At 37.6% G+C, this 17,204-nt stretch overlaps 1 protein-coding gene across 4 annotated transcripts in view; it reads right to left on the bottom strand.

Moving 5' to 3' along the window:
* The window catches only part of Phf20 (PHD finger protein 20), a 128,416-nt gene that overhangs the window by 37,428 nt on the left and 73,784 nt on the right, over nt 1–17,204 (bottom strand). For all 4 annotated transcript variants that reach the window (XM_026383200.2, XM_026383201.2, XM_077800228.1 and 1 more), the window contains one exon: nt 16,576–16,755. In XM_026383200.2, the coding sequence (XP_026238985.2) occupies nt 16,576–16,755 (180 nt within the window). The remainder of the gene's footprint in view (nt 1–16,575; nt 16,756–17,204) is intronic.

The raw sequence follows: 17,204 nt of genomic DNA, 5'->3' as shown, positions 1-17,204 counted from the left end.
AGGCAATGATATAATTTCCACCAAAAGCAGGTAAGCAAGACAAATAAACATCTGGTTAAGTATTTTGATTACTTTTGTAAACTTTATAATAAAATAAAAAAAATTTTAATCTTAAACAATTATAATCTACATTTTAAAAAAACTACATTTCAAAAGTAGGTTTGATGGGCTAATGTATGTTGTTATATTGTCAATTTAAATTAAACACACACATGCGCGCGCACGCGCGCGCGCGCACACACACACACACACACACACACACACACACCAAAGAAGAATGCCTTAAAATCACTTTCTATCCAGGACAAAAGATCAAGACATTTTACCCCTTCATGAACATGAACAAAGTTAAGATCCATAAATTAGCTTACAGCTTAAAAAATTAAAAGGAATATGAAGTGATGTATACTTTTCAGATAAGGAAAGGAATGTCAGAGAAGAAGTTCAAAGCTCAAACTTCTAACATACCCTAAACTGGACAAGACCAACCTAATGGTTTTGTTTTGTTTTGTTTTTCTTTTGGTAGTACTGGGGATTCAAACCAGGTACTTAACTGTTGAGCCACATCCCAAGCACTTTTTCTGTTTTGAAACAGGGTCTCATTAAATTGCTGAGGCTGGCTTTGAACTCATGATAGTGCTGCCTCAGCCTCCTAAACCACTGAGACTACAGGTATGCACCACCTCACCTGTCCTAAGTGTCTTTTTTAAAAATCAATGATTTGGGCCAGGGTTGTGGCTCAGTGGTAGAGTGCCTGCCTAGCATGCATGAGGCACCAGGTTTGATCCCTGGCACCACATAAAACTAAAATAAGGGTACACTGTCCATCTACAACTAAAAAAATATTTTTAAAAAAATGTTTTTGGCCAGGTGCTATGGTGCACACCTGTAATGCCACAGCTCGGGAGACTGAGGCAGGAGGATCAACAGTTCAAAGCCAGCCTCAGCAATTTAGCAAGGCGCTAAGTTAAGCAACTCGGTGAGACCCTGTCTCTAAATAAAATTTTAAAAAAAATAGGGCTGGAGGTGTGGTCAGTGGTCAAGTGCCCTGAGTTCAATCCCTGGTACACACCCCACCACCCCCGCAAAAAAAAAATGAAAAAACAAAATAACAATGATTTCTCTGTAATTTCCTTCTCTTAGTCATATTAGGTCGAACCACTTAAATCTGCCATTTCTGTAGCACAAAAAAAATTCAATATTAGCTACTCCATATGATTCAACCCTAATAATCCCTTTTCTATATGACAGTCCTCAAAAACCATTGTAGACAACTCCATTTACCCCTTCATGAACATGAACAAAGTTAAGATCCAAAGTCAAAATGCATCAAGAGCACTGGTAGAGCACTGGCCAGGCACACGTGAGGCACTGGGTTCATCCTCAGCACTAAATAAAAATAAAAATAAAAGGTATTGAGTCCATTTACAACTAAAAAAAAAAAAAGCATTTTAAAAAAATCAACATTGCCTGTAACTATTTCAGGGTGATAGTTTATAATGAAAAAAAATAGAACATAAAACACAAGCATGTTTGAATTTAAAAAATAGTTTATAAGTTAAAAATAGTGAGGAATTTGAACCAATTCCATGAAGAATTATTAAAAGCTCTGCAATCTTCTGTAACATCCTGGCCATCTGCATAAGCAAACACAGCACAGTGGCTACAGGTGTGCATTCTGTAGCTGGATGGCCCATTTCAAATCCTGACTCCTCTATTTACTCCCCTTGCCTCAGTTTCCTCATGTGCACATGAGAATGGTAACATCTTCACTGAGTTATGAGAATTAAATAAATTACATGCAAAGAGCCTAGAAAAGTGCCTGGCATATAATAAGTGCTCAATAGTTATTAGCTAATATTACCATACAGTGTTATTTTGGACTTAAGAATACATGGGGCTGGAAGCAGTGACACACACCTGTAATCCCAGTGGCTCGGGAGGCTGAGACAGGAGGATCCCAAGTTCAAAGCCAGCCTCAGCAATGGCAAGGTACTAAGCAACTCAGTGAGACCCTGTCTATAAATAAAATACAAAATAGGGAGGGCTGGGGATGTGGCTCTGTGGTCAAATGCTCCTGAGTTCAGTCCCCACTACCCCCCTCCCCCACACAAAAAAGAATAAATGAGAGTTATAAATAGTTTTTCAGGAATTAACCTTCTCATAAGCAGATATTCCCAACACCTCAGCCTCACTGCATACTCATGCCAAAGGCAAAACGGTACAACAGAAACAGCCCAGCTTTCAATCCTAGCACTAGCCTTTAAATAAATAAACATAAATAAGCATACAAGTTAGACTAATTATCTAAAGGGGAAAATACCATCTATTTCAAAGAGGTGGAGAAAGAGTTATAGACAATGTATGTATTTGGTATAAAGCATGTAATCAATAAATGGAAGTCATTATCACTTTGTGCATAAGCATAGAAGGCTTATGTTGTTTCTGGAACATGACTGGAGACAGGTCATGTTTTTGCAATTCTAGAGATTGAACACAGGGTCTTGTGTGTGCTAGGCAAGCATTCTACCACTGAGCAATACTCAAAGTCCAATTTTTTAATAGTCTCATTATAAGAGGTAGGACAGTTCCAAGCTTGGCTCACCAAACTCTTGAATATTGTTTTGTCTTTTAAAAAGATAAAGTGCAGGGGCTGGGATGGCTCAGTGGTAGAGCACCTGCCTAGCATGGGCAAGCCACTGGGTTCAATTCTCAGCACTGCATAAAAATAAATAAAATAAAGGTCCATTGACAACTAAAAATTATTTTTAAAAATTTTTAAAAAAGATAAAGTGCAGCCAGGTACAGTGGTGCATGCCTATAATTCAGGTACTTGAGAGGCAAAGACAGGAATTGCAAGTTCAAAGCCATTCTCAGCAACGTAGCAAAGTCCTAAGCAATTTAGCGAGACCAGGTCTCAAAATTTTAAAAAGGAATTGGGATGTGGCTCAGTGGTTAAGCATCCTGGGGTTCAATCGCCGGTTCCCCCCCCCAAAAAAAAAAATTCATTTTCACTTTTCCCACTTTTATGAAGCAATATACCAGAAATTATATTTATCCCTAATAAACTCCATCTGATAATTTTAGTCTAAAAATTTTCTAACTTGTTTCTGTAAATCTATTTTTTTGTTTTTGGTTTTTCTTTCCTTTTTTTCTCTCTTTTTTTGATACTGGGGATTCAACCTAGGAGCACCTTATCCCTGAGCTATATCTCTTGTCCTTTTTAATTTTTTTTGGAGATAGTTTCTTGCTAAGTTGCTGAAGGTCTCAATAAATTGCCCAGGTTGGCCACAATCTTCCTGCCTCAGTCCCCTGAATCGGTGGACTACAAGCATCTGCCACTGTGCCCTGCCAATCAACCTATGTATTCTTCTTTTTTTTTTTTCTCCTTTGGCACCAGGGATTAAACCCAATGGTGCTTAACCACACTTAGCCACATCCTCAGCCCCCCCCCCTTTTAAAAATATTTCTTTACTTGTAAATGGACACAATGACTTTTTATTTATTTATTTATATGTGGTGCTGAGGATCGAACCCAGTGCCTCACATACGTGCCTCACATAGGTGAGCACTCTACCACTGAGCTATAACCCCAGCTCCTTCTCAGCCCTTTTTTGTATTTTATTTAGAAACAGGGTCACACTGAGTTGCTTAGGGCCTCACTGAACTGCTGAGGTTGGCCTTGAACTCACAATCCTCCTGCCTCAGCCTCCCAAAGGCTGGGATTATAGGCATGAGTCACGGCACCTGGCTTCAACCTATGTATTCTTTATCAAAGTTGTTGAAAAGGGTTGGGAATTTAGCTGACTGCCAGAGCACTTGCCTAGCACACACAAGGCCCTGAATTTGGTCCTTGGCGAGCTTGGAGGGGCGGGGGGATCCAAATCCAAGTTGAAAAAGATGTTCAGCCTGGCACAGTGGCATACACCTGCAATCCCAGGGGCTTGGGAGGCTGAGACAGAAGGATCTCGAGTTCAAAGGCAGCCTCAGCAATGACGAGGTTCTAAGCAACTCAGAGAGACCCTGTCTCTAAATACAATACAAAATCGGGCAGGGCATGTGGCTCAGTGGCCGAGTGCTCCTGAGTTCAATACCGGGTACCAAACAAACAAACAAAAATTATGAGTAATCCCAGCCAGTGGGGATATAGCTACAGCATAATCTGCAAAATTCAAACATCTGACTGCCTCACTTTATTATTCGGTCAATGAGGTAGTAATGGTAATTAAGCAAAACAAAAGGAATAGGAAAATGATATAACTATCAAAAATATTTTCCACCAGGCACAGTGGTGTAGACTTCTAATCCCAGCAATTTGGGAGGCTGAGGAAGGAGGATTGCTAGTTTGCAGCCAGCCTCAGCAACTTAGTGAGACCATCTCAAAATAAAAAAAAATCAACAAGCCGGGGATGTGGCTCAGTGATTAAATAGCCCTAGGTTCAACCCCCAGTACACATCAAAAAAAGGTTACAAATGAAAAGAATAGACTATATACAGTATTACTATGTTAAAGAAAACTCAAAACAAGAGCTTAAATTATAAGAATTTAAACAATGGAAATCTTGGTTATGGGATGACAAATCTTTTTTAAAAAATAAGGTTTTTTTGTACTTTTCCATTTTTAAAAAACTTTTTAAATTTTTTTTAGTTGCTTTATTCATTTATTTATACATGGTGCTGATTATCAAACCCAGGTTGCACTACTCTGCCTAATCTCTTCTGCATGTTTAACAGAGTAACACACGTGAGGCAAGTGCTCTGCTACTGAGCCACAACCCCAGCCCATTTTCCATATATTTCCATATATTATATTTCTAATATAATAATCATATAATTTTCATAGTACAAAGAACCACCATTTCCTTTATATTATTATATTTTGCTTCTCCCCAGAACAGTGCTCCTCTGAGCAGAAAAACATGGTGATGAAAACATGGTCAGGAAACCAGGAGAGGGATTGGGGGCACAGTTCAGTGATGGAGAATATACTCAGCATGTTCAACTCCCTAGGTTCAATCCCCAGCATCAAACAAAGAGAAAAGAAATTAGATGATCCACTGGAATCAGCCTGTGGAACCAGACTACCAAATCCCAAGTCTCTCACACAGCAGGTATTCCCCAATGAGAAGAGAGTTCATTTGGAACTCTCACCAGCTTAGAGTCTGTCACTGATGGCACCAGCTAAGTTGACATCATCCATTCCTTGGACAGTATGGTCCTTGTAAAGATGGGAGCAGTTACTAAGAGACAGAGGACAAAAGATTCATAAATTAAGTCTTCAAGGGAGTCTGGTTCAAAGCAAGGGGTAACAGAATTTTTTTTGAAGTAAAGGATAAACTCCTAAAACCAATTTATTCCCATTTCAGAAAGTAGTATGGAACTCTTTATTTCCAAATAGTTACTTGTATTACCATTTAGATGCACTGTGCTCTTCTGCATGTTCTTTTTGTTTGTTTCATTTTCAGTTTTTGGTGCTGAGGACTGAACCCAGGTGTGCTTACTGAGCCACATGCCCAGCCCTTTTTATCTATTTTTTATTTTGAGACAGGGCCTCAAACTTGTGATCCTCTTGCCATAGCCTCATAAGTTTGCTGGGATTATAGGTTGCACTGCTCTCCTAACCTCTTCTGCATGTTTAACAGATTTTTGTTGGGATCAAACAAGAGAGCACAGAGCTCTCTCGTGGACATCAAAATTCCAGGCTCAAAATACTAAGAGTCACCCTTTGTTTTTGCAGCTCCTAAATTCCTACTATACACTGGTAAGTGGAGAGAAAAATGGTCCACAGATTTAGCTTTTAATAAAGATAACTCTAAGGAATGTCTTCTTTTTTTTTTTTTCCTGGAGAAATGAGTAACAGACTCTAAGATGAATCTAACAATCCTCACCTCTTGGTATTCATATTTCCATGTAATTCCCTTACCCAACTAAATTATGGGCAGCACCCCATAACTTCTAATACAATACGACAAAAGTGACAGTATGTCACTTACATAATTATGTTACAAAAGACTATAATATCTGCCTTACTAGTAGACATTCTCCTTTGCTGGCTTAAGGAAACAAGTTAGGTTGTCAGCTGCTCTACAGAGAGGAACCCAAGGTAAGATCTGAAAATATCCCCAGCAAAAAAACTGAGGCCCTTGGTCTGCCAGCCTGCAAGGAAGTGAATGCTGCCAACAACCATACAAGTCCAGATCCTTCCCCCGGAGTAGGTTTTCAGGTAAGGATGCAGCAAAAGTCAACCCTTTGATAAAGTGCACAGGACCATGCTGCTGTAGAAACTGTTTTAGTCCACTATGTATATAGTAATAAATGTTACACAGTAATAGATAATAATGACATCAGCAGCCCACTCATTTTCTATATATCTGGATGATTCTTCATACTCTTTCTTTTATAATAGCATACATTATTTTATACTTAAAACAAAAATAAAAGCTTTAAAATATGCTTTCTGTAAAAGTCCTGCCTAATCCTTTTATTGAATGCCCACTGCCATTAATTATCTCAGAACTTCACAATTAGATGGCTTATGATGGTATCAGTTTGGCCATATTCCTTGTCCATGTCAACCTAAGTGTCATTCTGCTCTCAATCTCATCTATTATCATTTCAAAGTAATGTCTCAGTTCCTACTCAGCCAACTACTGGCCACAGTGACTACTTCATACTCTCATAGCTCATACCTCACTTGTCCTATGTCCTCTCCCTGCCATTTCTCCCTGCTCAGCCAGTCTTCACTTCCATCCAGACCCAGCTCTCTCCACAAACAGAAAAGCGTCCAGATGGCCCTGGCTCTCGAAGACCACATGCCATTCACTCCTGACACAAATAACTATCTGCTGGGCTTCATCATTAGCACTTAGCATCTGCTCCTGGATCCTGCTATCTGTTGCTTCTCCAGCCAGAGGAAAAGAGCCACTTCTCATTATCTTGTGCTGCCTCAGCACCAGGCCACATATAGTTTTTTTTTTCTAGTCAGCAATGACACCACATGGCCTAGCAGTTTAATACCTTTTGACAAATACCTCAAATATTATAATGACGAACATATTTTTCAAGTCTGCAAAGAAATAATTTTCTTAGCTCCAAAGCAACAAAAAACAAAAAAAAAAAAAATCAAAGGAAAACACAAACAGATTTAAATATTCATAAGCCTGGTCAAATGCTCAGAATAGAAAATTAATCAAAATTTCCACAAGTGGAGGAGCAGTTAAACAAATTACAGCAACTCTGCATTATGTGAAAAAAAAATTGTGGGGGGGGGTCACTGAGGTTGAATCCAGGGGCATTTTACCATTGAATTAAATCCTTATTTCTTTTTGTTTTCTATTTTGAGACAGGTCTTGCTAAGTTTCTGAGGATCATGTTAAATTGCTGAGGCCTCAAACTTATCATCCTACTGCCTCAGTCTCCAAGTTGCTGGAATAATAGGCATGCTCAACCACACCTAACCTGTATTATGTAATTCTAACGAACCCTTTAAAAATAGATAGGTAGATAGATAGATAGATAGATAGAAAGAAAGAAAGAAAGAAAGAAAGAAAGAAAGAAAGAAAGAAAGAAAGATAGAAGTGGCCTGTATCAACTGATACAATAACCAAGGTATATTAATAAGTGAAAACAGAAGTTACCAGTATGTACAGAATGACCCATTTATGATTAGAGGTGAATAAAAAAATAAGATCTTTGTACAGTGAATCTCAACTCAAGTACATCCACAAGATTAGGATCCTAATTAGAATAAGATATATTCCATGCTTGAATAATTATCTCAAAACAGATTTTACTGTCATATATAACTGAAAAGAACCAACAAAATTTTTAAAAAGAACATAATCTTCCAATTCACCAAAAAATAAAATAAAATAAAAATGCACTGAAGCACAATGAAGTCATGTACACCTATAATCCCAGTTATTGGGGAGACTGAGGAAGGAGGATCACAAGTTTGAGGCTAACTTCAGCAATTTAGTCAGAGTCTATCTCAAAATTTAAAATAGGCTGGGATGTAGTACAGTAGTACAGTGCCCCTAGATTTAATCCCCAGTACTAAAAGTAGAAAAAAAGAGAAGGTACTGGAAAGAAAGCAGAATAGAAATTAAACTACCAACAGTAGTTACTTTTGGAGACGGGTTCAGGAAAATAGGGTAGTTGGTAAAGAATTTCTACATTTTCTCTGCATATTCCAGGAGCAATGAACAAACCTTGTATCCAGATAACCTGGGTTCTTAAATACTATTCTCCACTGAAAGTAATCAGAACTTCTGAGAGAATAGGGTAAATGCAGAGTCAGGTAAGTATTAGATAAGCTTGGAACATATTAATATGCCAGAAAATAAGGAAGTGCTCAAAGAATGACAACAGAAATAGAAACCCATTTGAAGGGCTCCCACTGGCCAAATCCGGAACCAAATAGATATCTTAAAAAATAATGATAGGAACAGATTATAACCCATAAAACAAAAGAATCAATGAGCCCATGCAGACATAAATAAGGAGAGAAAAAATGGGAAAAGAAAGGAAAGTTCCTTAGTATGACAGAATATAATTTAATAAATATAGAAGAAATGACGAGAGGCAGAAATCACCATTTAACAACCACCTGAATGGGCTGGGGATGTGGCTCAAGCGGAAGCACGCTCGCCTGGCATGCATGCGGCCTGGGTTCGATCCTCAGCACCACATACCAACAAAGATGTTGTGTCCGCCAATAACGAAAAAAAAAATAATAATAAAAAAATTCTCTCTCTCTCTCCTCTCTCTCTTAAAAAAATTTAAAAAAAAAAACCACCTGAGTAACAACTGCTTCAAGCAAGAAATATCAGTGGCTATAAAAATAGTGGCTGAAAGTTTGGTAAAGAAACAAGATATTTACTTACACTTAAGGTATCTTCTCACAAGAAATTCACTATAAAGGGGAAAATAAAAGTTTTACAGTGGAAAACTTAAATCAGATGATACTATAATCAAAGTTTACGTGTATATGTGTATCCATATATATCCATACCCTTTTCAAGTGAATTCTGTCAGGATGCCATATCTCTTTGTCTCTTTTACTGGTGTCTCTGTGTGTTTATATACACATACGGATATATATTCATATATGTACATATATATATATATATAAAATGTACATGTATAAAATATGTGTGCATATATGTATAAAATATGTGTATATAGGTGCGTAGATGTCTATATCTCCAAATTCTATGTAAATATCCATATGTACACTAAATGTATACCACATATACTATACACTGTGTGTGTGTGTACATGTGTATGTGCACGCACGCATGTATAGACTTATACTTAAGAAAATATTTTGAGGGGCTGGGGTTGTGGCTCAGTGGTAGAGTGCTCGCCTAGCATGTGTGAGGTCCTGGGTTCAATCCTTAGCACCACATAAATAAATAAATTAATTAAATAAAGGTTTAAAAAAAGAAAATACTTTGAGTTGGGTATGATGGTACATGCCTGTAATCCCAGTGGCTCAGGAGGCTGAGGCAGGAAGATTGCAAGTTCTAAGTTAGCCTTAGCAAAAGTAAGACACTAAACAACTCAGTGAGACCCTGTCTATAAAAAAAATAAAAATAAAAAATAGGGCTGGGAATGTGGCTCAGTGGTGGAGTGCCCTTGAGTTCAATCCCCAGTACCCCACTGCAAAAATAAAGAAGAAGAAAGAAAAACAAAAATACTTTTGAGGTCACAAAATAGCTGGATGGAAGGAAAGCAATCCTACAACTCACAGTTCTGGTGAACATTTCAATGCTCTCCCCAAGAATGCATTTGGTCCCCACCTAAAAATAAAATAAAATTTACTAAGCATTCATTCCACAAGATGGCAGAGCTGCCCCATGTGTCAGAGCTGGGTTTGGAGCAGCCAGCAGCCTCTCTGCAGCTCTGGAGTAGATCTGCTGCCTCCACCGAGAGCTCCTCCTCTGGCTGCGCAAAAGCCTCTTTCAACCAATTTCTCAGCAAGTGACTCCATCTCAGTTTGAAAACATCAATGTTTTAGCAGCAGCTTGGGGCAGTGACTAAGGTCCCTGGGATGTTCTAGTAAAGATCCCGACCCATTTCCTGCTCACTTACATAATACATTCCTGGTAAATGATTGTCAGCAACAGCCTCTCTACAGCAATCTTTCTGGATCCTCCTCTATTTACCACCAAGCTCTTCTTCCACAAGAAACATCATTCATCTCCTAAATCAATACATTTCCCCTTCAAATTAAAGAATTCTGAAGATGCCAGCCTGTCCTGAAGTACACTACATAATGTGCAGCACACACTACCTTTCAAACCTAGCTGCCCTCTCTGCCTCCCGGTCTAAATGTACACACTGCTCCATCAAGCACTCGTGGGATTACATGTGTAAAGTCTCTAAAGGCAGCAACTCCACTTGATGTACATACCACCCATTAGATGGAATGAGACACACGGACAGAAGATAGGAATTAGAGGCTTAGCATTACCAATCAGTGGAAAGTGTGCAACTCTGGCTAGGTCATTCCTTTTTGCCACATATCAGGCTCTTTATCTATAAAACAAGGAGAAGCCAGGTGCAGTGACACATGCCTATAATCCCAGCGGCTGGGGAGGCTAAATCAGGCGGACTTCGAGTTCAAAGCCAGGCTCAGCAAAAGAGAGGCACTAAGCAACTTGGTGAAACCCTGTCTCAGAATAGGGCTGGGGATGGGGCTCAGTGGTTGAGTGCCTCCAAGTTCAAGCCCCAGTACCAAAAAAAAAAAAAAGATTGAACTAAAACAGGGAGAATAATTAACAGTGAAAACTTAGAAATAACTTGAATGACTTTAAGCAGAGACCAGTTACATAAACTACAGAACAACCATATAATGAAATAAATCATGTCACTGTGAAAAAAGATAGGAACTGACATGGGAAAATACTGTATATGAAAATGGCAAGCCACTGAATAATAATATGATCCCATTATTTTTTTTTAAAAAAAGCCATGTGTTATGTACCGTTTAAATGCACAGACTATATCTAAAAGAATAGAACCAAACACCAACTAGTAACATGTTTTCTTCAAGAAAAAAGGGCAATAACTGGGTATATGGCACATGCTAGTAATCCCAACAACTGCTGAGGCAGGATGATCATGAGTTCAAGGACATCTAGGCAATTCATCAAGGCCCTGTCTCAAAATAACAATTGGGAGGCTGAGGCTGTAGCTCAGTGGTAGAGCACTTGCCTATCACAGGTGAGGCACTTGATTTGATCCTCAGCACCACATAAAAAAATAAAGTTATAAAAAATATATATTAAAAAAAATAAAAAATAAAAACTGGGGATGTAGCTTAGTGGTAGAGTACCCCTGGGTTCAATTTTCAGTACCATAATATGTGAAGAGATAAATAAATAAGTGAGGCTATATAAGGGAGATCTTTTCACTCTCTTTTGCTTGGTTTTAATTTTTCCTTGCATATATTGAAATTTATAGAAGGAAAAAGAAAAATTAGTTGCCTTAAGTCAGAGACTACAACTTGTGAAAATTTATTAAAAACAAGTATGCAAGGGCTGGGTGGTAGCCCGCTTGCCTTGCACGTGTGGGGCACTGGGTTCTATCTTCAGCACCACATAAATAAATAAAATAATAAAATAAAGGTATTGTGTCTATCTACAACTAAAAAAAAATTAAAAAAAAAAAAAACAAGTATGCAGAGCTGGGATTGTGACTCAGTGGTAGAGCGCTTGCCTCACATGTGTAAAAGCCCTGGGTTCAAGTCTCAGCACCACATATAAACAAATAAATAAATAAAGGTCCATCAATAACTAATAAAAATATTTTTTAAAAAATAGAAATTGGTCTTCCTGAATGAATATTTGCCTAAGAAAAATCAAATTGCATTTAATAATCAACATTAAGCAGAATCTTCCATTGTTTTCTCCTGGTGATTCAAAACAGATGAATATATCTGGATGCAGTGGCACATCCCAGTTACTGAGGAGGCTAAGACACATGGATAACAAGTTCAAGGCCATTCTCAGCAACTTAGAGAGAACCTATCTCCAAAATAAAGCGGGGGGGGGGGGGGGGGGGCGGGGGGGGCAGGAAGGCACTGGGGATGTGGCTCAGTGAACCCCTGGATTCAATCTCCAGTGCAGGGAAAAAGATGAGCATCCTAAGCCAACATGCACCATGGGATGATCTTATGTTCATGCATTATTATATTTTTCAGTGAAGAACATCAATGAATAACTGTGATTTAGCCTTAGAAAACATACTAAAATCCTTTTTTGCAATAATTTTCAAAATATTCTCTATTTAATATTTGATATATTTTTTAAAACTGCCAATCCAACAGAATTCTTGGGAAAAAATTACTACACCAATAATTAGGATGTACTTTAAACTCCATTTGGAAAAAGAGTTGCAATATTATGACAGATCTAGAAACAATGAAGCTGGTTAAAATCAACCAATAATGTTGTTCATCATTTATCAACTATCAGTATCCAGGATAATCCTTTCTTAAAAGTAAGTGTCTTGGGCTGCAGTTGTTGTTCAGTGGTAGAGAGCTTGCCTAGCATGTGTGAGGCACTGGGTTCGATTCTCAGCACTGCATATAAAGAAAGAAAGAAAATAAAGATCATCAACAACTAAAAACTATTAAAAAAAAAAAAAAAAAAAAAGGAAGTGTCTCACTGGCATAGGCCTGAAATCCCAGAAACTCAGGAGGTGAAGGCAGGAGGATTTCAAGTTCAAGGCCAGCTTTAGCAACTTAGCAAGGCCCTAAGCAACTTAGCAAAACCCCGTCTCAAAACAAAAAAATAAAAAGGGCTAGGGATGTGACTCAGTGGTTTAAAGGCCTGAGCTCAATCCTCATATCAAAAACAAAGAAAAGAAAGTTAAATTTACTAATAAAGAGCCAAGAAATGCTATAAAAATAAGTCTGAACAATAAGCCTTCACATGTCTCAATTACACTTAAAAATAATAAATCTTATTTGCTCTCCTATGTAAATGCACAGAGGGGAAAAAACTTGAACAAAGTACAAGAATAAAACAGAGGACATCTTTCACTTTTAATCTAAGTACCTCTATACTGTTTGTTGCCAATAGCATATAATATTTGTATATTTTTTGGGTGTGGCTACCTCTCCAGATTTTTTTACTTTTAATTTTGAGTCAGGGTCTCACTAAGTTGCCAAGGCAGGCCTCAAATCATTCTGCCTCACCCTCCCAAGTTGCTGTGATTACAAGTATATGCCATAGAACTGTTTTTAGAAAAAGGAAATAAGGGTCCAGGATAGCTCAATGGTAGAGTACTTGCCCTGCATACAGGAGGCCTTGGGTTCAATCCCTCAGGCAAGAATATTAATTAATTAATTCTCTAAAAATATTTTTTTAGTTCTCAATGGACTTTATATATATTCATTTGCAGTACTGAGGATGGAATCCAGTGGCTCACGTATGCTAGGCAAGTGCACTACTGCTGAGCCACAGCAACAGCCAGAGTCCCTAATTAATTTTTTTAAAATAAAAGTACACATATACACAAAAAAAGTAGATTATATCCTTTTCCCTTTTTAGGATAAAGACTGTTACTTATTTGAGGTTCAACCATCCTGGGTTCTATTTGCCACAAACATAACATTATTAAAATTAAAAGTATGCATTATCAATTACATTCAAATGCCCATCAGTATAAAAAACAATCACTATGTGAGAGAAAAAAAATTCCTGCATGATATAAAGGTATAACATTTCCTAAGGCTGTGTATTAACACAAGGTGGAGGTTTCTCTTTTATTAATGGTAGAATAGCTCATATTGGAACAACCCTTCTATATATAATCATTATAAACTCTGGGAAAGGCACTGGGGAACACCAAAAAAATGGCAAAAACAAAAGGAGTCAGACATTTGGGATAATGGAAGGGCACTAGATCAGTTGCCCATTTTTTTTATCTTTTTGCCCAAATTCAAACTCTAGTCAATAGCATCAGGTAGCTACAATTCACATAGAAACTTTCAGTCTTGGTGGTAAAAAAAGCAATACAAAGTTCAGTGCAGCTACAACTTCTGCGAGGGGTGGGAAGAATCCATTAGAAAAAAGAAAATCACAAGCAGGTGGCCCCAATTTCTGCAATATAAACTTTGCCTATGTCTCTCATTTCTAAAAATATAAAGAGTTACAAACTGGATGGGGTTGTGGCTCAGAGGTAGAGAGCTTGCCTAGCATGCATGAGGCACTGGGTTTGATCCTAAGCACCACATAAAGTAAAATAAAGACATTATGTCCACCTATAACTAAATAAATAAATAAATAAAAATGTTTTTTAAAAAAAGTTACGGATTTCTTTAAAAAAATAAATAAATAAAAATAAAGAGTTACAAACAGTTGAACAAAGACCTGAACAGAGACTTCACCTGCTGCCCATTACAGAGAAAAAGAATTTGGACTTTGAGTTCAACCAAGTTAACTGCCATTTAAAAAATAAAGAACTCAGTACTCCTTAGAGGAACAAACATAATACGAACTCCACAACATGTCCAGAATACAATCCAAAATATCAGGCATATAAACAAAGGCAAAATATGGCCCCATAGTCAAAAGAAAAGTCATTTGATAGGTATTAATCCCAAGAAAATCTAGGTGTCGGATTTGACAAAGACTTCAAAACAGCTATTAAAACTTTGCTCATAATGAATAAACACAATGGAAATCTCAGCAGAGAAATTGGATCTAAGAAAATGTAAGTTCTAGCAGTTAAAAAAAAATTCAGTGGATGGGCTTAACAACAGTAGAAAGAAGAAAAGGAACTGCAAAATAGAGGGAAATAATTATTCAACCTCTAACACAAGATAGACTTGAAAAACCAAAAAGTAGGTAGAGATTCAGTTACCTATGAAATAATATCAAAATCTGACAAAGCTGGGCATGGGGCACATGTGGGAAGCCATTCTAACACGTGATTGGGCAGCTCCCGTTAAGGGCCTGAGGCACTTTGGCAAAATCGAACCTTTCCTGATGAGAGAGCCCATCCGTGTGGGGGTGTGCCTGACCACTGACCCCGGGGACCCAATCGCTGACCCTGACCTTGGAGTGCAGCGACCCCTCAACCTTCATTGGATGGAATTCTCCCCTGAATCTCATGTTCCCTAATAAAAGGCTAGTCCCCAGCGTGCTCTCTCTCTCTCTCCTGCTAGCCCTGAGTAATCCCTGCTGCCCTGCTGGGCGGCTAGAGGAGCGAACCAGAGAGGTGAGCCGTCTCGGACCTAGCAATAGAAATAAGGTAACTGAGTCTTGTGTTTTTATTTCGATCTCGTCTAACTAACTTTATGCCTAGAACCTCATTAATGAAACCACTGCGCAGGTCGCGTGGTAGAGGCACATGCTTGTAATCCCAACAATTTGGGAGGTCAAGGAAAAAGGACCAGAAGGTCAAAGCCAGTCTTAGAAACTTAGTGAGACCCTCAGCAACTTGGCAAGATTCTGTCTCAAAATGAAAAATAAAAAGAATTGAGGATGTAGCTCAATGGTAGTGTTCCTGGGTTTAATTCTGGCCCTACCACCGCAAAAAAAAAAAAAAAAAAAAAAAAAAAAAAAAAAAAATATATATATATATATATATATATATATATACACACACACACACACACACACACATACAATGATATACATCATACATACATACACATAGACATAACTGTTTTAGAGCAAAACTTATAATACTGCATTGAGAATTCTATAGCATATGTAAATACAATTCATGGAACTAGAACAAAATGGGAAGTTAATAGAACCTCACAAAAATCTAAATAGAGCAGTTCAATATTCACTCTAAACTGTGAATAGTTAGGGATATATATCAGAATCCCTAGAGTACAGGAAGGATGGAGGGAAGAAAAGAAGAGAAGGAAGTAGGGAGGGGCAACATATCAAAAGTCTATAGGATGCAGTAGTACTTCCTGAGAAATTGATAATTTTAAACTCTTGGGCTGGGGTTGTAGCTCAGTGGTAGAGTACTTGCCTTGCATGTGTGAGGAACTGGGTTCAATCCTCAGCACCACATAAAAACAAATAAATAAAAATATTGTGTTCATCTACAACTAAAATATATATATATTTTTTTAAAAAACTCTTTACTAGAAAGGATGAACAAAACCTAAAATCACTGAGCTAAGGTTTGCAAAGGATTGAAAGAAAACAAAAATCGAAACAGAAATTAAATTTTTTAAAAGAAAAACAGTAAGAGAAAATTAAAATAAAAGGTTAGTTCTTGGGAAACTCCCTCTCTTGTCCTGTGGGAATTCTGTCTCTTTTCTTCATGCTTGAATAAATCCTACTTTTATACTCAAAAAAAGTTCTTTGAAACTATTAACAAAATTGACAAATCTCTAGCCATGCTAATCAAGAAGAGAGGGAATACAGATTACCAAAATCAGTAATGAAAGGGTTAGAGATTAAAATAAAAATATTATTAATAAATAATGATAAAACGTCATTAGAAAAGTTTTTTTGTTGCTTTTTTTTTTTTAGTTCACAAAACACAAGCAAAACTATATGTAAAAAGAAGATTGAGTTAACTCTAAATATGAACCTTCCACAGTTGAAATCTCTTGTAACTCAGCAAGGGGCGATGTTGGTTCTGTTTTCATAGTGTTTTCTCCCATTGAGTTGCAATTCAATTCCAGGCCTACAGCCCCCAATCCATCCCCAAAGGAGTGGCAAGTTAGGGCAGATGAGACCGAGCCAGCTTCCAAAGGAGATTTCAACTGACCTAGAAGAAAATAAAGAAAGCACTTGAGATATATTTTACACACACACACACACACACATTCATCAATCAATCAATCTAAAAACCAAAAGTCCCATAACAGACTAAGAAAGCCAGGGACTTGGAGAAACCCCATTAATCTCACAACATATAAGAGTGGCATGGAGGCTGGGGTTGTGGCTCAGTGGTAGAGTGCTTGCCTAGAATGCATGAGGCACTGGGTTCGATCCCCAGAACCACATAAAAATAAACAAATAAAATAAAGGTATTGTCTCCATAGACATCTAAAAAATAAAAAAATAAAATAAAATTTTTAAAAAAGCGGCGCTGGCCTGGCATGCGTGCGACTCGAGTTCGATCCTCAGCACCACATACCAACAAAGATGTTGTGTCCGCCGAGAACTAAAAAATAAATATTAAAAATTTAAAAAAAAAAAAAAAAAAAAGCGGCG

This window comes from Urocitellus parryii, chromosome 6, assembly GCF_045843805.1.
Source record: "Urocitellus parryii isolate mUroPar1 chromosome 6, mUroPar1.hap1, whole genome shotgun sequence".
NCBI classification, from domain to species: domain Eukaryota; kingdom Metazoa; phylum Chordata; class Mammalia; order Rodentia; family Sciuridae; genus Urocitellus; species Urocitellus parryii.
This window is presented reverse-complemented; position numbering and strand designations above follow the sequence as displayed.